The following is an 18,805-nucleotide window of genomic DNA, read 5'->3' as shown; positions in this document are numbered from 1 at the left end:
TTCCACTGTAGTTCACATTTTCAGTTTTTAATCACAAACTAACATTTACAAAAGCATGGGGACAGACAACTTTGACCCCTAATTTACATGCAGGTAACAGGTACAATTTCAAATAAATAATTATATACACACACGAGTCACAGCACTATTCAGCCTAAGTTTGCAATCACAGCATAAGTGAATTCATTTGTTGTTGACTGGCCACCAATATCCTTTGTTTTTACCTGAAAGTAGGAACAAGGAAATGTTAGTTTATCACATTTATTAGAATTAAATACATCAATTAAATAAACTATTACAGTAATACCTTGCCATCTTGGAGTACATGGTTAACTGCATTACGTATCATTTCACTGTATGTATGAAGATTAACATGACTCAACATCTTCGCCGCGCATAACAACATTGCTGTGGGATTTGCAACATTTTTGCCCACTGCTTCAGAAAAAGTGTGCCTTGCACCCTGGAAAATTCAAAATAACAACAAATATTACATCTCTGGTTCTTTACTTACACATTCACAGTTACTGGGATCCAATATCTGGTCTACCCTGAGGGCAACCACGTTGGAAAACAATATTAATGAACTTTAGACTAAAGATAATTTTTAATGAGGTAAGTTACATTTCTTTCTACAGCCAAACAAACAGAAGATTATACACTGGTACCGATATGTGGATGACATCATTTGCTTGATTGATGAAACAGACACCCGAATAAAACAATTACACAGTTCATCCAAAAATAAAATTCACCATTGAGACAGAAAAGGAAATGAAACGTAATTTCTTAGACGTCACCATATACAGAATCAACAACAAACATAAGTTTGGAATTTTCAGGAAACCTACAGCCACAAGTACATCAACTCCAACCAACCCTAAGCACAAAAACTCAAGTATGCTACATAGGCTCAACAGAACACTGGACAAACTCAACTACACACAGGAACTAAACACGATACACCGAATTGCCAAAGATAATGGGTACACCACACAAATGATAAACTTAACAACCAATTAAAGGAGAACAAACCACAAACAAATCATCAGCCACAAACTACAGACAAACACCCTACAAAGAGGACAGCATGCACATACTAACATACAGTAACAAAAACGTCCACAGGGTGGGAAATATACAGAAGAAACAAGGGCTACAAATATCATTCCGCACAAATAACACCGTACAGAAAAATCTAAGCACTTAGAACACCTCAGGAGACAAATTCTCCAAAGCAGGAATCTATCAGTTAACTTTTAGTTCACCTTAGATCCCTAAGAAGTGATAGTACACACTCCACTTTTTCAGATCATCTAATACAAGAAAACAACCACCCAAATAACATGGAGACTGATCTTAAGATCCTCAGAGGAAGCAAGTCTCTATCAAAAAATCACAAGCAGTAATACAAGGAAAGAGAGCCCTGAATGAAAACACAAAACTATGCAACAAAACACTGTTTGGAACACTCAATGAACTATACAAAGGCACCTCCGCACGTAAAACATAACATTCAAACAGCCTAAAAAAGGAAAAACCTTTTGTTTTCTCGGTTCCCTCCCCACCCTTTTTCCAGCTCTCTACAAACAAAAGAACAATGATGAACAACTGAGCAGCAGAAACAACATAACATCTCTCACAGAGAATGGTGTCAGAAGTGTCTGCTCATATCATGTTTTGCAACATTTTGTTTAAGTGCACGTGAAGTCAACTAATGAGCACAAACTGTGTAGTAACAGTACACTGAATAGCCACTGATCGATACACCAACCAGACATGCAACAGGACGAAAATACGTAGCAACAGGACGAAAATACGTAAGTACATAAACGCACATATCCTCTACCCATGAAACAGTTCTTGATAAATATGCATTAATTTTCTTCATGGCTAGTTTGCAGACGACATGCTGTCAAAAAAATTACGAAAAAGAGCACAAAAAAAGTGTATAATAATGCAGCTCATTTAGCAATTTAATTTTAAGGTGAGCGTCTAAATGAAACAAAGCAAAGCAAATTGCACATATAGCAATTATTAGGCCTACAACAGTTGAATTATTATAAATTTCATATTATACTTTACAAATCTGACCCACAGAAGGACACGTGTTGAAACATGTCTGGGTAAATACAAAAATAAACAAATTGTGCTTGCATAAGGCTGATTTTCAAAACAACCCAATATTATATCGAGAAGTTTGCCTTCTTTGCAGCAGTCTTCTAACTTTTCCCATCCCTCCCTCCTTTCTCCTCCTGCTCACTTCGACGAACGCAATCCCAATCTCTCCGTTCGAAATCAACTGACATGGGGAGAATATCTGCCAACATCTTATTAAAGCATTCTGTGAGACCATTCATCTGTGGATGGTATACAATTTTTATCCTGTAGGTAATGTTGCAACATGAAATTACCTCGCATTATTCTTTCCTACAACCAGAGATCATCCTACGAGGTTCTCTGTGCTTCAAAGTGATGTCCTCTACAAGAAATATTGCAATTTCCAGAGCTTTGGAAGTCAGCACAACTTTGGTGACAGAGTACAGTGCGAAGTAGTTAGCTGGGACCATTATCCACTGATTTCTGTTTGTTAACTTCAGAAATGTGACCAAGAAGTCGATTACAATTCAATGAAATGGTGCTGCTGTAGGCATAATTGGTACCCCAGAGGTAAATGTGACATATGAATCCATTGCTTGCATTCCTTACAGTGGCTAATGACCAGTATAAACCTGGCCAGAGTCCCAGGTGGCCACATGTTCGAGCACCATGAAATAACTTCACGGCAGCTGGTTGTAGATGAGGTGCGATACTGAGCAATCACTTCCATCCATGTGTTCTTCTAAACAATGTTATGTATATTTATTGGAATTCTCCTTTGGTCATTTCCTCATTCTTACTGAAAGACTTCAATGATTTTCAGCATTGCTGGATCTTCTCTCTGTTCAGCAGCAATGTCATTTAATGCAGTGAGCTGAGATTTCATGTACGCTGCTGTATTTCTCGAATGGATTCCTTGAAAGGTAGTCAGTGTCCTTGTGTTTGTGTCTCCTTCCATATACCATTCTGATGCTGAATTTCTGAAGCCTCAGAGCCACTTGGAACACCTACATCGATTAGAAGTAGATTTGGACTACGTAACTATGTGTCTGTTATTATGAAGTGTTTGTACTTTGTTAGTTGAGGTCATTGATGTGTGACAGGAAATTTAAAGTTCACAATGTATATAGGGAAAAAGTTAAATGATGTGTAAAATAATGAAATTTTATAGTATATGTATGTTCACAAAGAAAAATTTGTATATTGGAAATTGGTTCATGCTTAGGGAACATGTATTGTGAAATGTAACAGATAAGGGAAGCCCCTCCGCAACGAAAGTGGCTTGGCGCAATGTAAAAGATGGTTTTGGTGGTCGATCTGGGCTGCTCCTTGGTGGGAACAGTACGCAATCAGTGTCTAGCCATTGTACGGTACACGTGCGAACCATGGATGAAGGGTATCAGACGGATGCCATATTCCTTGACTTCTAGAAAATGTTTGACTCGGTGCCCCATTGCAAACTCCTGACTAAGGTACAAGCATATGGGATTGATTCCCAAATATGTGAGTGGCTCGAAGACTTCTTAGGTAATAGAACCCAGTACGTTGCCCTCGATGGTGAGTGTTCATCGGAGGCGAGGGTATCATCTGGAGTGCCCCAGGGAAGTGTGGTAGGTCCGCTGTTGTTTTCTATCTACATAATTGATCATTTGGATAGGGTGGATAGCAATGTGCGGCTGTTTGCTGATGATGCTGTGGTGTACAGGAAGGTGTCGTCGTTGAGTGACTGTAGGAGGATACAAGATGACTTGGACAGGATTTGTGATTGGTGTAAAGAATACTCCATTAGTAGTGTAGTGCTTGACAGTCATGTCGAATAAATATTTGGGTGTAACATTGCAGAGTGATATGAAGTGGGACAAGCATGTAATGGCAGTTGTGGGGAAGGCGGATAGTCGTCTTCAGTTCATTGGTAGAATTTTGGGATGATGTGGTTCATTTGTAAAGGAGACTGCTTATAAAACACTAATATGACATATTCTTGAGTACCGCTCAAGCATTTGGGATCCCTATCAGGTCAGATTGAGGGAAGACATATAAGCAATTCAGAGGCGGGCTGCTAGATTTGTTACTGGTAGGTATGATCATCATGCTAATGTTACGGAAATGCTTCAGGAACTCGGGTGGGAGTCTCTGGAAAAAAGGAGTCATTCTTTTCGTGAATCGCTACTGGGAAATTTAGAGAACCAGCATTTGAGGCTGACTGCGGTACAATTTTACTGCCGCCAACTTATATATCACGGAAAGACCACAAAGATAAGATAAGAGAGATTAGGGCTCGTACAGAGGCATATAGGCAGTCATTTTTCCCTCGTACTGTTTGGGAGTGGAACAGGGAGAGAATATGCTAGTTGTGGTACGAGGTACCTCCGCCACGCACCGTATGGTATTGCGGAGTATGTATGTAGATGTAGACATCGAAGGTTGTTTGGATTGGAGAAGGGACCAAACCACGCGGTCACCAGTCCCTCTGACCTTCGAATCACTAAAACAGATAAAATCTCACACTATAAGAGGGAACTACAATGGCCATAAAATTACAAATTATTGACAGAGAAGGAAGGAAGAAGAAGAGAGGAGAGAAAGAAAGTGACTAATGACAGAGGCATGAAGGAAGAAACCACATGTAGATGAGATAGACACTCAAGATAAAACAGACCCCATAAAGAAAGGAGTGGGAAGGCACAGGGTAGGTGTGAACCACCAAGCCCAGTCGAAGCCAGTCCAATCAGGGTGAAGGGGAGAGCAAGATGGCCTCCTCTACCCACCGATAAGGTTGAAGGTCCCACCCTTAAATAAAGTGATAAAAACCCTCATCATGAAGACATTGTAAAACTAGATCAGCTACTGAGGCATTGTCAGCTAACGCCAGGGGTAGCGAGTCAGGAAAGCTAAAAGTCCGCCGCAGGGCGGCTAAGTCGGGAAGCCCAGTAAGAGGTGAACCACAGTCAACATTGACCCACAACGACAGAGGGGGGTCCTCACGATAGAGGAGATAACCATCAGTCAGCCAAGTATGGCCGATGTGAAGCCGGCAAAGGACGACAGAGGCTTTACGAAAGGCTGTAAGGAGGACCGCCACGTAGCTGTAGAATCCTTTATTGCCCTGAGCTTGTTCGGCGAAGAAAGAGAGTGCCATTCCGCATTTCAAAGTCCCAAAACCTGACAATGTAATGCCGAGTGAATGTCTATTTCCGAAATGCCATTAGCAAGACATGGCCCATTAGTAGCCAATTTACCCAGTCGATCGGCAAGTTCATTGCCAAGGATCCCAACATGGCCTGGGGTCCAGATGAAAAACACTGAGCATCCACATTGATCAAGGAGAGAAAGGGTGTCCTGGATAGCTATGACCAATGGGTGGCGAGGACAGCACTGGATGATAGCATGCAAACTGCTCACTACAGATAATGAAGGACAGTCCTGAGCAGAAACGGACATTGTCCAGTGCGTGCAAGATGACCACCAATCCTGCAGCAAAAACACTACAGCCATCTGGCAAGGAACGAAGTTCTGTGTGTCTCACATAGGTGTAAGCATAAGCAGTGTGACCATCAACCATGGAGCCATCAGTACAAATCACTTCGGAACCCTGGAATGAACTGAGGAGACAGTAGAATTGGTGGCGATTGACCTCTGGAGGGACAGAATCCTCTGAATTGATGGAGAGATCAAGACAGAGCTGTGGCCGAGAGACGCACCACGGAGGGGTACGTGCATCAGCGGAGAAAAGTGGTGGAGCTCAGAAAAGAGTGACCAAATGCGGACAGCCATGGTAAACCCACGTGAGAAGGCTAATCACAGGGTTAGTCCGGAAGGCACCAGTCACAAGTCGGAACCCACAATGGTGGATGGGATCTAGTATCTGCAATGTCGAAGGTGATGCAGAACCATAGACAGGGCGCCCGTAGTCTAAACAAGACTGGACCAGCACTTTTTGCAATCGCAGGAGAATGGAGTGGTCTGCACCCCAGGTGGTACTGCACAGACATCCAAGAACACTGAGATGTAACCAACACGTGCTCTTCAGCTGGCGAAGATGAGGGAGCCATGTCAACAGTGCATCAAAGACCAGATCCAAAAAATGATGGGTGTCCACTACCTTGAGGGATTAGCTATCAAGGAATAGTCCGGATGGAGATATACTGTACAGCTATAGCAGGAACGCACGACACACTACTTGGCCACCAAAAATTGAAAGCCATGGGAGAGAGCCCAAGACTGCGCCTGGTAGATTGCCCTCCTGTAGACAGCGTTCTGTAGCGCCCATGATGGGAGGAAGCGATGTATATAAGAAAATCATCAGCATACAAAAGGGGGGGGGGGGAACATTGTCGGCCCAGCAGCTGCCACCAGTCCATTAGTGGCGACGAGAAAGAGAGGGACGCTCAGCATGGAACCCTGTGGAACCCCATTTTCTTGCCGATGGGAAGTGCTGTAAGAGGAACCAACTTGGACACAGAAAGAGTGACAAGAAAAAGTTACGGATAAAATCGGGCAGAGCGCCACAAAGGCCCCAGTCGTGAAGTGTGGTGAGGATGCGGTGGCGTCTTATGCTTTATGCAGGTCAAAGAAAACTGCAATGAGGTGTTGTCAATGGGCAAAAGCCAACCGGATAGCAGACTCCAGGTGGACTGTTATCCACCGTAAATCAGCCACAGCGAAAACCACCTTGAGTCGATGACAAATGGTTGCGGGATTCAAGGATCCAAACCAGCAGCCGACTCACCAGGCATTCAAGGAGCTCGCAGAGAGTGTTGATAAGGCTAATTGGATGGTAGCTATCCAACTGAAGAGGTGGCTTCCCAGGCTTCAACACTGGAATAACAATGCTTTCCTGCCATTTGGTAGGAAATAACCCCCTCGCTCCACAGGGGGTTGAGAAGGGTCAGTATACGACGGAGGCCAGCCACCGCTAAGTGTTGGAGCATTTGGTTATGTATCTGATCTGGTCCAGGAGCCATGTTGGGACAGAGGGTGAGGGCGCTGGCGGATTCCCACTCGCAAAATTTGGTATTATATGGCTCCAAGCAGCGAGAAACGAAAGACAAAGGCAGTCATTGTGAGCGCTCTTTAAAGAGGAACGTGGATGGATACTGAGTCGATGCAGAGGCTTGGGCAAAGTGTTGAGCGAAATGCTCTGTGACAAAGTTCGGACAGGTAAGGGCAACACCATGCACAGAAATTCCTGCAACACCGGTAGGACGATGATGGCCAAAAACTCGCCCGAGTTTCGTCCGAACCTGTGAAGAGGGAGTGTGCTGTCCTATGTCAGCCACATATCATTCCCAGCAACTCTGTTTCTGAAATTTGATTTGGTAATGGGCCCGGGCGCGAAATCGTTTAAAGACCAGAAGGAGAGCAGTAGAATGGTGGCACTTGAAGCGTTTAAGAACACGGTGGTGGTCTTTTATGGCCACAGCAATTTCTGGAGTCCACCAAGGGACAGTCTTCCGACGGGGGGAACCAGAGGAAGAAGGAATGGCTGAAACAGCTGTGGCAACAATGGCGGCAGTCAAAGTCTGTGTAGACTGATCAATACTACTGTGCGGTAGCATAGGAGAAGGCATCTCAATCAGCTTTAGAGAAGGCCCACCTGGCAGGGTGATGGAGCGAGATATACTGGAGGAAGGTCAAAACAATTGAGTAATGATCACTGCCACATAAGTCATCGTGGAAACCCACTGAATGGAGGGAAAAAGGCCAGGACCGCAAATGGAAAGGTCAATGGCAGAGAAAGTTCCGCGTGCCACACTAAAGTGTGTGGGAGTACCAATGTTTACGAGACAGAGATCAAGCCCTGCCAGAACAACTTCAACTGTCCTGCCCAGGGCAGTAGTTGTGTGACTACCCCAAAGAGGGTTGTGGGCATTAAAGTCCCCTAGAAGCAAGAAGGGAGATGTTGAAGAAGGGTGGTTAGGGCAAGGGATGCGGGTGGCCTGTCAGGCAGGATATAGAGGCTACAGATTGTGGTTAGAGTGGCCAAATGGACCCTGACAGCAACTGCTTCCAGAGTGGTATGGAGGGCAACCCATTTACTAACAATGTCCTTGCAGACCAAGGTGCAAACACCACCAGAAGCCTGCAAGGGGCCAATTTAGTTCCGACAGAAAGCGTGGAACCCACGAATGGTGGGTGAGTAAGAATTGACAAAATGGGTCTCCTGGAGAGCAATGCAAGCAGCAGAGTAGGAGGAAAGAAGGGGCTGAAATTCTGGGAGGTGACGCAAATAGCCATTACAATTCCACTGGAGGATTCTCAAGCTGGAGTCCAAATGGGAAGCAAATGGACCGAAGCTGGTCACGCCGCTGAGTCGCCATCCATCACCAATGAGGATGGGGTAATGTCCATATACGAGGGGTTAGACTCTGTTGGTTCATTGGCTGGAGGAGGGAAAGTCAGCACATCAGGGGGGTACTGGAGGGACCTTGCCCTTGTTCTTGTGTTTCTGCTTCTTCTCTTGCGAAGGGAGTGAAGGGCAGACTGCAGCGAGGTTGGGCACAGAATTACACCTGGCAATCTTGGCGCCCACCAGCCGCGGAGTACGCGTGCAGCCCATGTGGAGCTGCAGATCGCCTTTCAGGGGAGTGCTGGGAAGGGGAGTTCTGGGAGGGAGCTCCAGTAGCGGTGGCTCCCAAAGAAGGGGAGCACTTCTGCAGTGGGGGAGGAGTAGCAGCACCCGAAGGGGTGGGTATTATGGGTACTGGAGGGGGAGTGGGAGATTGAGGAATGGGCGAATGGGGCGGGACTGGGCAGAGGAGGAGGTAGCATGGGGAATGGATGTAACTGAAGCAAAAGTAAAAGTTATAGGCACGCGATGGAGCTGGTCATACTTTCGACAAGCCTCGGTGTAGGTAAGTCGATCTAAGGTCTTGTACTGGCGGGGGAGCACAGGCACTCCCGTCATGGAGGGGGCGCCCATAGTCACCGCAGAGGGGGGGGTCATTGGTGCAGCGGGAATACACGAGTCCAAACTGTAAGAATTTAAAGCATCTCATCGGAGGTGGACTGTAAGGTTTTACATCACCTTTACCTTCACCGGGAGGGGATCCCCCTCGAAGGCCAGGATAAAGGCACCTGTATTGCTCTCGCCATCTGTCCTGGTAGAAACCAGGTACCGAGGGAAAGGGTTAAGCCCAGACCGGTGAGCTTGACCCTCTTCCCAAGGGGTGATCAGGGAGGGTAAGGCCGTAAGATCAGAAGGAGTGTTATGTATTCTATTACTCTTAGAGACAGTCATAGAACGGCCAGCATTTTTTTTTTTTTTTGGGCACAAAACTGCTACGGTCGTTAGCACCCGATCTGTGGCTTCGGGAAAGGTAAAAAAATAAACCAAATTGGATATCAGCAGCAATGGAAGCGAAACTCGAAAAGTGGGAAAACTGAAGGAAAGCTTAGAAAACCACTATAGAAGGGGGGGTGGGGGGTGGGGGTTGTTTTCCCCAAAAAGAGCTTCAAATGACCGACATCATCTCACTGACACTAATAAACTCGAGAACGCCATCGGCTGAGTGCGTGTCATCTGCTAAAATGGAAGAGAGATCAGGCGACAGCTGTAGATGAGTGTGTAGCGGAGTAAAATAGGGGCACTCAAGGTGTCTTACCGTTCACAGTTGAGAGCAATGGGGACTAAGCGCAGAAGATGTCGACGGCTAAAAAGGCAGTACCGTATCCGGAGTCTAGTTAAAATTACCTCCTCCCGGCGACGCGTTCGGGAGGAAGAGGTCCAAGCACAGGAAGAGCTATCACGTCCCGCAATTAAGTCTTGGGAAGTGTAGACCAATGTGCGTGCCGTAAAAGAGCAACACGCCGACATCAAATAATCTTTAGATCGGCGAAGGGAACCATGCGAACAGCAGGCTGAAGAAGGGAGATTGCAGCCTTGGCCGCTATATCGGCCACCTCTTTTCCATGGATACCAACGTGTCCAGGGATCGAGAGGAATGCCACAGAGACGCCCCCAAGTGGAGGCAGTCCTGAATCTGGGGGACAGGGTAGAGAGCTTGGAGAGTGAGGAGAGAGCTGAGAGAATCTAAGCATATAACATATTGTATCCGCTGATGGTGACGGATGTATTGGAAAGCCTGGAGAACAGCGTAAAGCTCCGCAGTAAAAGCCGAACACTGGTCACAAAGCCGAAATCGATTAGGGGTGTCGCCAATAATATAGGCACTCGCAACACCAAATGATGTTTTTGAGCTGTCAGTGTAAATAAATGTGTCATCCTTCACTTGTGCGCAAAGAGCAGCAAATGCCTGATGATAAACGAGAGAAGGGGTACCATCCTTGGGAAGCTAACAAAGGTCACGAAGCATGCAGGTCCGGGGACAGAGCCAAGGTGGTGCCGTACCCCCAGTTGTCAAGAAAGTTTTAGGAAAGTGGAAAGAAAGAGAACGTAGCAGTTGACGGAAGCTGACTCCAGGTGGTGGTAGAGATGAAGGGCGGCCTGCATACCCTAAATCCAAGGTGGTGTCGAAAAGAAGGTCATGGACCGGATTAGCAGGCATGGAAGACAGATGGCTAGCATAATCACTCAGGAGGACAGCTCGCCGATTGGACCACGGAGGGTCAGCAGTCTCGAGATACAGGCTTTCCACAGGGCTGGTGTAAAAAGCCCCAGACGCTAAATCTAAATGCAATCCACGGTGGTGGGCAGAGTCGAGTCGCTGAAGAATAGATGGCTGAGTAGAGGAGTAAACTATGCTTTCATAGTCCAATTTCGAGCGCACTAAGGTGTGATGAAGGCAGAGAAGGACCACTCGGTTCGCTCCCCAGGAGGTACCACTCAGAACATGGAGGGTGTTGATGGATCGCAGACAGCGAGCCGAGAGATAGGAAATGTGGGAGGACCAGCACAGTTTTCTGTCAAACATAAGACCCAGGAATTAAGCAACGTCTGCGAACGGAAGGTCTACAGGGCCTAGATGTAGGGAAGGCAGAAGAAACTCAGTTTGATGCCAAAAATTGACACAAATGGTCTTACTGGGAGAAAAGCGGAAGAGTGGAGGTGATCGAGACATCCTTGAAGAAGTCGTTCAAGAAGGCTGGTCCATTGAGAGCTGTAGTAGATTGTAAAATCGTCCACAAAAAGGGAGCCTGAGACATCGGGAAGGAGACAATCCATAATTGGATTTATGGCGATGGAAGGTCTACAGGGCCTAGATGTAGGGAAGGCAGAAGAAACTCAGTTTGATGCCAAAAATTGACACAAATGGTCTTACTGGGAGAAAAGCGGAAGAGTGGAGGTGATCGAGACATCCTTGAAGAAGTCGTTCAAGAAGGCTGGTCCATTGAGAGCTGTAGTAGATTGTAAAATCGTCCACAAAAAGGGAGCCTGAGACATCGGGAAGGAGACAATCCATAATTGGATTTATGGCGATGGAAGGTCTACAGGGCCTAGATGTAGGGAAGGCAGAAGAAACTCAGTTTGATGCCAAAAATTGACACAAATGGTCTTACTGGGAGAAAAGCGGAAGAGTGGAGGTGATCGAGACATCCTTGAAGAAGTCGTTCAAGAAGGCTGGTCCATTGAGAGCTGTAGTAGATTGTAAAATCGTCCACAAAAAGGGAGCCTGAGACATCGGGAAGGAGACAATCCATAATTGGATTTATGGCGATGGCAAAAAGTACAACACTTAGCACGGAGCCCTTGGGAGAAAGTACAGGAGAGGGTAGTGTTCACCCGCACTTTAAATGTGCGCTCTGCCATAAATTCGCGAAGAAAAAGGGGCAACCGACCGCGAAAGCCCCAAGAGAACAGTGTGCGGAGGATGCCTGTCCAACAGGTATCATATGCTCTCTCCAGATCAAAAAATATTGCTACCATTTGGCGTTTTCTGGAAAAATTGTTCATGATAGAAGTGGAGAGAGTAACAAGATGGTCAACTGCAGAACAATGCTTTCTGAAACCACATTGGGCAGGTGTTAAAAGGCTTCGGCACTACAGCCACCAGGCTGAATGGCAATTCACCATACGCTCCAAAACCTTACACACACCACTCATGAGAGAAATGGGGCGATAGATAGAGGGGAGATGTTTGTCCTTACCAGGTTTCAAAACAGGAATGACGATAGCTTCCCGCCATCTTCTGGGAAAAGTACTATCGGTCCAAATTCGATTATAAAGGTGAAGGAGGTAGCACAGACTATAGTATGATAAATGCAGCAACATTTTGATGTGGATATCATCCGGTCCTGGGGCAGAATAGCGAGAAGAGCGTGCGTGTTGGAGTTCCCGTATGAAGAAAACAGAATTATAGCTTTCGCTATTTGGAGAGGAGAAAGCAAGAGGTTGCACTTCCGCTGCATGTTTCTTTGGGAGAAAGGCTGGCAGGTAATTTGAAGAGCTTGAAAACTCAATAAAGTGTTGACCCAATGAGTTAGAAATTGCGATGGGGTCCACTAAGGTATCATGTGCAACAGTGTGCCCAGAGATCGGGGAGAAACTAGGCGCACCAGATAACCGTTGAATTTGACTCCAAACTTCTGAGGAGGGAGTGAAGGTGTTAAAAGAGCTAGTAAAGAAATCCCAGTTCGCTTTCTTGCTATCACAGATGACGCGACGGCATCGCACACGTAACTGCTTATAGCAGATACAGGTGGCCGAAGTAGGATGGTGGCGGAAAACGCGAAGAGCATGTTGTCGCTCATGTATTGCGTCAGCACGTCACCGCTCATGTATTGTGTCACGGCTCGTCTCATTCCAACGAGGAACAGGGGGGGGGGGGGGGGTGCCGGGGTAAATCGAAGGTGTGAGGTATTTAACGTTCCGCGGCTTTAAGAATAACTTCTGTAACATGAGTGATCTGATAATTGACACTAGGAATGTGACGGTTATCGAATGTAGCTAGAGACGAAAAAAAGTGTCCAATTGGCTTGGTCAAACTTCCAGCGTCTCGGGTGCATAGATGGCAGTTGTGGTTGCAATCAAAGGACACATAGAAAATGGTCACTCAAGTGTGTATCAGCAAGAGCGAACCACTCAAAGTGCCGAGCTAGCTGAACAGTACCGACCGAAAGGTCTAGATGAGAGAAATTCGTCGTGGAGGCAGACAAAAATGTAGGCTCCCCAGTGTTGAGGCAAACAAGATCCGCTTGGTGGAAGACTGCAATCAATAGGGAGCCTCGCGGGCAAGGACGCGGAGATCCCCAAAGCGGGTGGTGGGCATTGAAGTCCCAACCAGCAAATGGGGGGCGGGAGCTGACCAAGAGGATGAAGGAGATCAGCTCTTGCCATTGGTGTGGACAATGGAATGTATACGGTACAAAGAGAAAAGGTGTATCCAGAAGAGGAAAGACGGACAGCAACAGCTTGGAAGGAACTATTTAAGGGGATTGGGTGATAATGGACAATATCATGGAGAAGAATCATGAGTCCTCCATGTGCTGGAGTACCTTCAACAGAGGGGAAGTCAAACCAGACTGACTGAAAATGAGGGAAAACAAAGCGGTCGTGGGCACGCAGTTTTGTTTCCTGAAGACAGAAGATGACCAGCGAGTAGGATCATAAGAGGATTGACAATTCATGCCGACTGGCTCTAATGATGCGGATAGTCTGATGTATAATGGACATGGGTGGACAGAAAAGGGAAAAATCTTACTACGGTTGCTCTCAACTCAACGACTGCTGAGAGCCGGCGGCTGACAGCATGGAACGGGATTCAGCCAAAGGCAGAAGATCCTAATCCATAGGTTGTTCATGGGCAGCTCCTGCCACCAGAGATCGGCCGGTTGATCAGCCGCCAGCAGTGCGTCTTGGCGATGCTGAAGACGGCCAAGGGTGGTTACCGCCAGGTGGCACTGAAGGAGAGGAACTGTGTTTCTTATGACCTCCTTGGAAAGAGGATGTCGAGATGAGGGAGGAATCGATGGTTGTGAAGTCGGGGTACGTAAAAAAATCTTTGCAAGTAGGCTTTTTTTCTTTCTTTTTCTTTTTTTTTTGGAAGCCCAAGTGTCCGATTTTGGCGCTCGTGATTTTGCAGAAGCCGTTGAAGGGTGAAACGTAGAGTGAGCAGGTGATGGTGGGGAGGCTGAATGGGCGATGTTTGCGCTGGCCGATCTAATGACCATGGCACTCTGGCCGATCTGATGACCATGGCACTAAAGGTGAGATCACAAGTCTGCGTGCCTGCCTCCTTAGTAGGCCGAGGAGATGCAAGGACAGTGCTATATTTACCTGCTGGAGGCATAGTGGGCTTTCGACTGGCGAATAACTTATGAGCAGCAAATGTAGACACCTTTTCCATGTAGACACCTTTTCCTTCACTCTGATTTCTTGAATAAGCTGTTCATCTTTGAAAATGGGGCAATCTCTAGAGGAAGCAGTGTGGTCACCCATACAGTTGATGCAACGAGGGGATGGAGGTGGACAAGCACCCTCATGGGCATCCTTGCCACACGTAACGCATTTGGCCGGATTGGAATACGACTGGCTAGTATGGTTAAACCGCTGACACTGATAACAACACATAGGGTTGGGGATGTCAGCGTGAACTGAAATTATCTCATAGCCCGCTTTCAAGTTTGATGGAAGTTGAACTATGTCAAATGTCAAGGAGATAGTATGGGTTGGAACCAAGTCCTTGTCAACCCTTTTCATGACTTGATGAACAGCCGTTATGCCCTGGTCAGACAGGTAGTTTTGAATTTCCTCGTTGGACAATCCATTGAGTGAGCGTGTATAAAACCACCACGCGTGTTGAATTTAAAGTGCGGTGTGCTTCCACCCGGACAGGGAAGGTGTGTAGCAGTGAAGTTCGGAGCAATTTTTGTGCCTGGACGGCTCTGACTGTTGACACCTTTCTGAATAATGAAAGGGTTGACTGTGGAGAAGTCTTGACCTTCGTCAGACCGAGAAACAACAAGGAACTGTTGCACTGATGGAAGAATTGTTAGTGGCTGAGACTCATTTAACTTTCGCTTGTGAGCAGAAATTGTAGATGTAGAGGAAACCATTGCAGAAGTCTCCGATGGTGCACTCATTCCTTGTGGGGGCCTCTCTGAAGGCACTCCCGCCTTAGGTGATTGTTCACACCTCCCGAGAAATGGATGGAGGGAACAATTGGCACGTTCGGAAGGCACCAGCTCAGGTCATCACCCCTCCCTGGGCCTCGCCGTTACCAGTGGGGTACGTATGTGTCCTACCTGTCTACCCGGGGTGGGGAATTATGCGTTACCCCATCAGCAGCTACGTGTGGGTCGGCCTTCAGACACGTACAGGGAGGAAAGAAAGAGAAAGGGAGGAACAAAGAAAAGGAAAGAAGAGAGGACTCAAATGCTGCAGCAGAGAAGAGGGTCAAGAGAAGAGGCAAGGAAAAGAGAAGGAGAAGGGGAGGACAGAGACTTGCCAGCAGAGAACGCAAAGAGGAGAGACTGTTTTACAGTTTCAAGTGACCTTCTCTGGATGTAGGCACGAAACATACTCCCATAGGTAGAGAAGGTGGGAAGGGACGATGGGGGATAGGGAAGGATGTGGAAAAGGAAGGTATGCAGCCTGGAAAGGAGAGAGAGCTGCACTAGCTCAGGGTCCTGTGCTCGTCATGCATGTATCCACAAAAGAGTTGTGGACCTCTTGGGGGAAATGGCCAGGATGTTGAAGCTTTTGTCGCATCACGTGCAAGGCGTCCACCCTAGTACCACCCACTCTGACCAGGGGCCCGCCCCGTGGGCGCCACCCAGCCGCAGCAAGGGCCGTCTGGCACAGCGATCATTGCCGGGAGTTCTGATGCCCGAAGTGATGAGCATCAATTCCTTGGCATACACGAGGTGTTAACAGCTCAGGTACTAGCAGTGTGATCCCTGTGTTGTCAAGGGGCTCAGCCAAGTGGGTACTTAACAGCCCGACCACACAGACTGGGCTACCGTGCTGGTGACGTAGCAGGAAGAGGGCTAGGGCGCAAGGGGAAAAGCGAGGGGAGAGGAGCCTGCACCATGGAAACTAGGTAGGGTGTTCATCCCCAAATGGCTCACACTGAACGGGAAACGTTGGAAATGGAGGTCAAACCCCAAGGCAACCAAAATTGCTGAAAAGGAGATGGAAACAGCATACTAAACAATAGCATATATCAAAACAAAGCCAGGTCTATATGAAGAATTCCACCAAGAGGGAATAAGGAATGGCTCTAATAAGATAAAAATCTGTCACCAAGAAGAAACTGTAAAGAGCATTTGACATCTAGAGCCGTGAGTACAATTAGCCGCCAAATCGCTTGCCACCACTATTTTGCCACTGCTCCACCAACTTCAGACACACAGATATGTATTATAGCATGGACCAGTAATTTGTGTGAGTGTTTTCAGTAATAATTAGAGTGCTATAAACCACTGTTTTGAACCCTAACTTTATCCTAATTGTGAACTGATGCAGGATCCCATCCTAAGTGTGCAGAAAACTGAGTATCCTGTTTCTAACAAAATAGTGATTTCTTTCTGTGAATTAAATGTGCAAAAAATTCAGTGCCACAGGGTGTAAATGTTACTGTCTAAAATACCTGCTTCACAGGTGATGAAAAGGGCACACAAATTAAACTTACTTGAAACGTAATTTAGCCTTGAGTGCAATCATGAATGATTGATTGAGGTTAATAGAGTTCAGTGTTGAGTAAAATTTTGGTTGAACTGAACTTTGCTTCTGAAATAATCATGGAGTTTGCCTAGTGAGCCAGTATCAGTTTATGGGTTCCCAACATATTCCTTTCATATTATAAAGATAAATAGTATATTTTTGCTACTAAAGAAATCTGATGCATTTCTATAAATGGCAATATAAAAGTGTATATCAGTTAAGTCAGAAATCTTTTCATCCTGACTAGTTCAGTGTTTCTTCCAGTAGCATCTCAGTACTGAATCATGTAAAGATAGTGATTGTAACCGTTATTATAAGAGTGGGGCACTATCTTGCTTTCTATGATTAATGGTAACTACTGCAACCCACAACTTAGATCGCACTGTATTCATGTGTATCCAATGTGCTATTCAAAGGGAATTTTAATGAAAGTCACAACAACAACTCTTGTTCAATTTTCTTAAACATAATGTTTCAAATTAATATGCCAAATTAGGCTGGCAATCATTTGTTGTTTCATTCGTATGAATTTTTCTACTTTCATTGTCCTCAAAGTAAAGCCTATTTAGTTTTTCTATTAATTGCAATATATACAAAATTACTGTCTGATACTCTTCATCCATTAGACAAACATACAGTCAAAACTCAAAATCCTCACAGCGGGTAACACTAGATTTGCGTCACGACAAGCAAGTTAGTGATGTATAACGAAGTATGTGAAAGTGTTGTACACTTTTACCAATTGTCCCAACAGATCCTTCAGGCTAGTCAGCCAACACAGACAATGATGGTCTGTCATAACAGCAAATGGTTTGCCACACACATATATAGCTGGAACTTGATGACCGAAACAATTGTAATGCACTCTTCTTTGTTATAGAGTACTTCCTCTTCGACTTGGAGAGTACTTTTGGAAGTATAAGCCATCACTTTCACAGCATTTTCCTGGGTTTGTACTTGAGGAGCGCCTACCCCACACCCACTTGCATCACTGTAAAGTATTGACTAAGCATCTTCATTATATTATACTAGGCTTTAAGATGATGTTGGCACCTCTTTAAGGACAAGGAAAGATCTTCCTGCTCTTCTTTCAGGACAATTTGGCATCTGCAGCAGTTCTTGAAAGGGATGTGCCCTGGTACTTCTAGTCCTTTATGAGTTGTTGGTAGTATAAGCACATGCTGAAAAAAAACCTTCTTACATCATGAATGTGCTGACGGGTCTGAGAATACGTGACTGCTCTTATTTGCTCTGGGTCTATTTTCTCTGGATCAGGACAGACTCCAGACTTATTTCTTTGGTGGTGAAGAGACTTTTTTTCAGATTCAGGCATGCTTGCAGTTTGAACACACTTCAACATGGTGTCACGCAGTTTACATGTTCTTCAAATGTCATTGAAAAACATCATTCAGATAGCGAAGACATATCATCCACTAAAGTTGTTGAAGCAGATTGTCCATCATACACTCTAAGGGGGTGGAGCATTAATAGTTCAAATGGTATGACTTTTAAACTCAGGCCAACAGAAGCTGTGGAGATTTGCCAGTAGCCTCTCTGCATGTGTATAGTTGAGAATTATTTAGCTCGTCTCAAGCAGTTTAGAGTGTCATCAATGCGTAGCAGTCAGCAGACATATTTTTTCATGGTTTTGTTCAGTAGTTGGTAGTTTACACACAAATGCCATGGACCATCCTCCTCTTTCATGAGGACCAAAGACACTCTGAAGGTTTAATGATGTTATCTTGCAGCATCTTCTCCACTCCCTCTCGGATTACCCTTCGTTCAGCCTGCAACACCTTAGAAGTTGTTTCTCCTCTCTGGATTTGAAAGTGTCTGAAAATTTGCACATAATGGCTAAACTTCACTGACATTGTTACTTGGTCAGGACAAATCCTATTGACAGTTCAACAGTTAAGTTCTTCAATTGTGTTAACTGCAGTGCAGTAGTAGCAGAGCCAGATTCTTCAGTCATGGAATAAGCTGCCCTTCCTGGATTAGTTCTGCTGCCCTTACACACACACCTTTAGGGATGCATTGTGGTTGCTCTTGACAATTAGTGATCTAAAGTTGTCCTAGACCACCTACAATGCTTACGACTGTTGCTAGCATGCAGAGTTCTTCTGTGACCCTGTGTATCTTCTC

General features: G+C 45.7%; 1 protein-coding gene across 1 annotated transcript in view; it reads right to left on the bottom strand.

The window, feature by feature from the left end:
* Nucleotides 1-18,805, bottom strand: part of LOC124787924 (probable isocitrate dehydrogenase [NAD] subunit beta, mitochondrial) — a 71,659-nt gene continuing 52,854 nt past the window's right edge. Inside the window, exons 8-9 of the mRNA XM_047254911.1 lie at nt 308-463; nt 1-224 (exon numbers count right to left, since the gene is read on the bottom strand). Of these exons, the coding sequence (XP_047110867.1) occupies nt 150-224; nt 308-463 (231 nt within the window). The 3' untranslated portion in view covers nt 1-149. The remainder of the gene's footprint in view (nt 225-307; nt 464-18,805) is intronic.

Source organism: Schistocerca piceifrons, chromosome 3, assembly GCF_021461385.2.
Source record: "Schistocerca piceifrons isolate TAMUIC-IGC-003096 chromosome 3, iqSchPice1.1, whole genome shotgun sequence".
NCBI classification, from domain to species: Eukaryota; Metazoa; Arthropoda; class Insecta; order Orthoptera; family Acrididae; genus Schistocerca; species Schistocerca piceifrons.
Note: the sequence above shows the minus strand (reverse complement) of the source record. Positions and strands in the feature narration are given on the sequence as shown.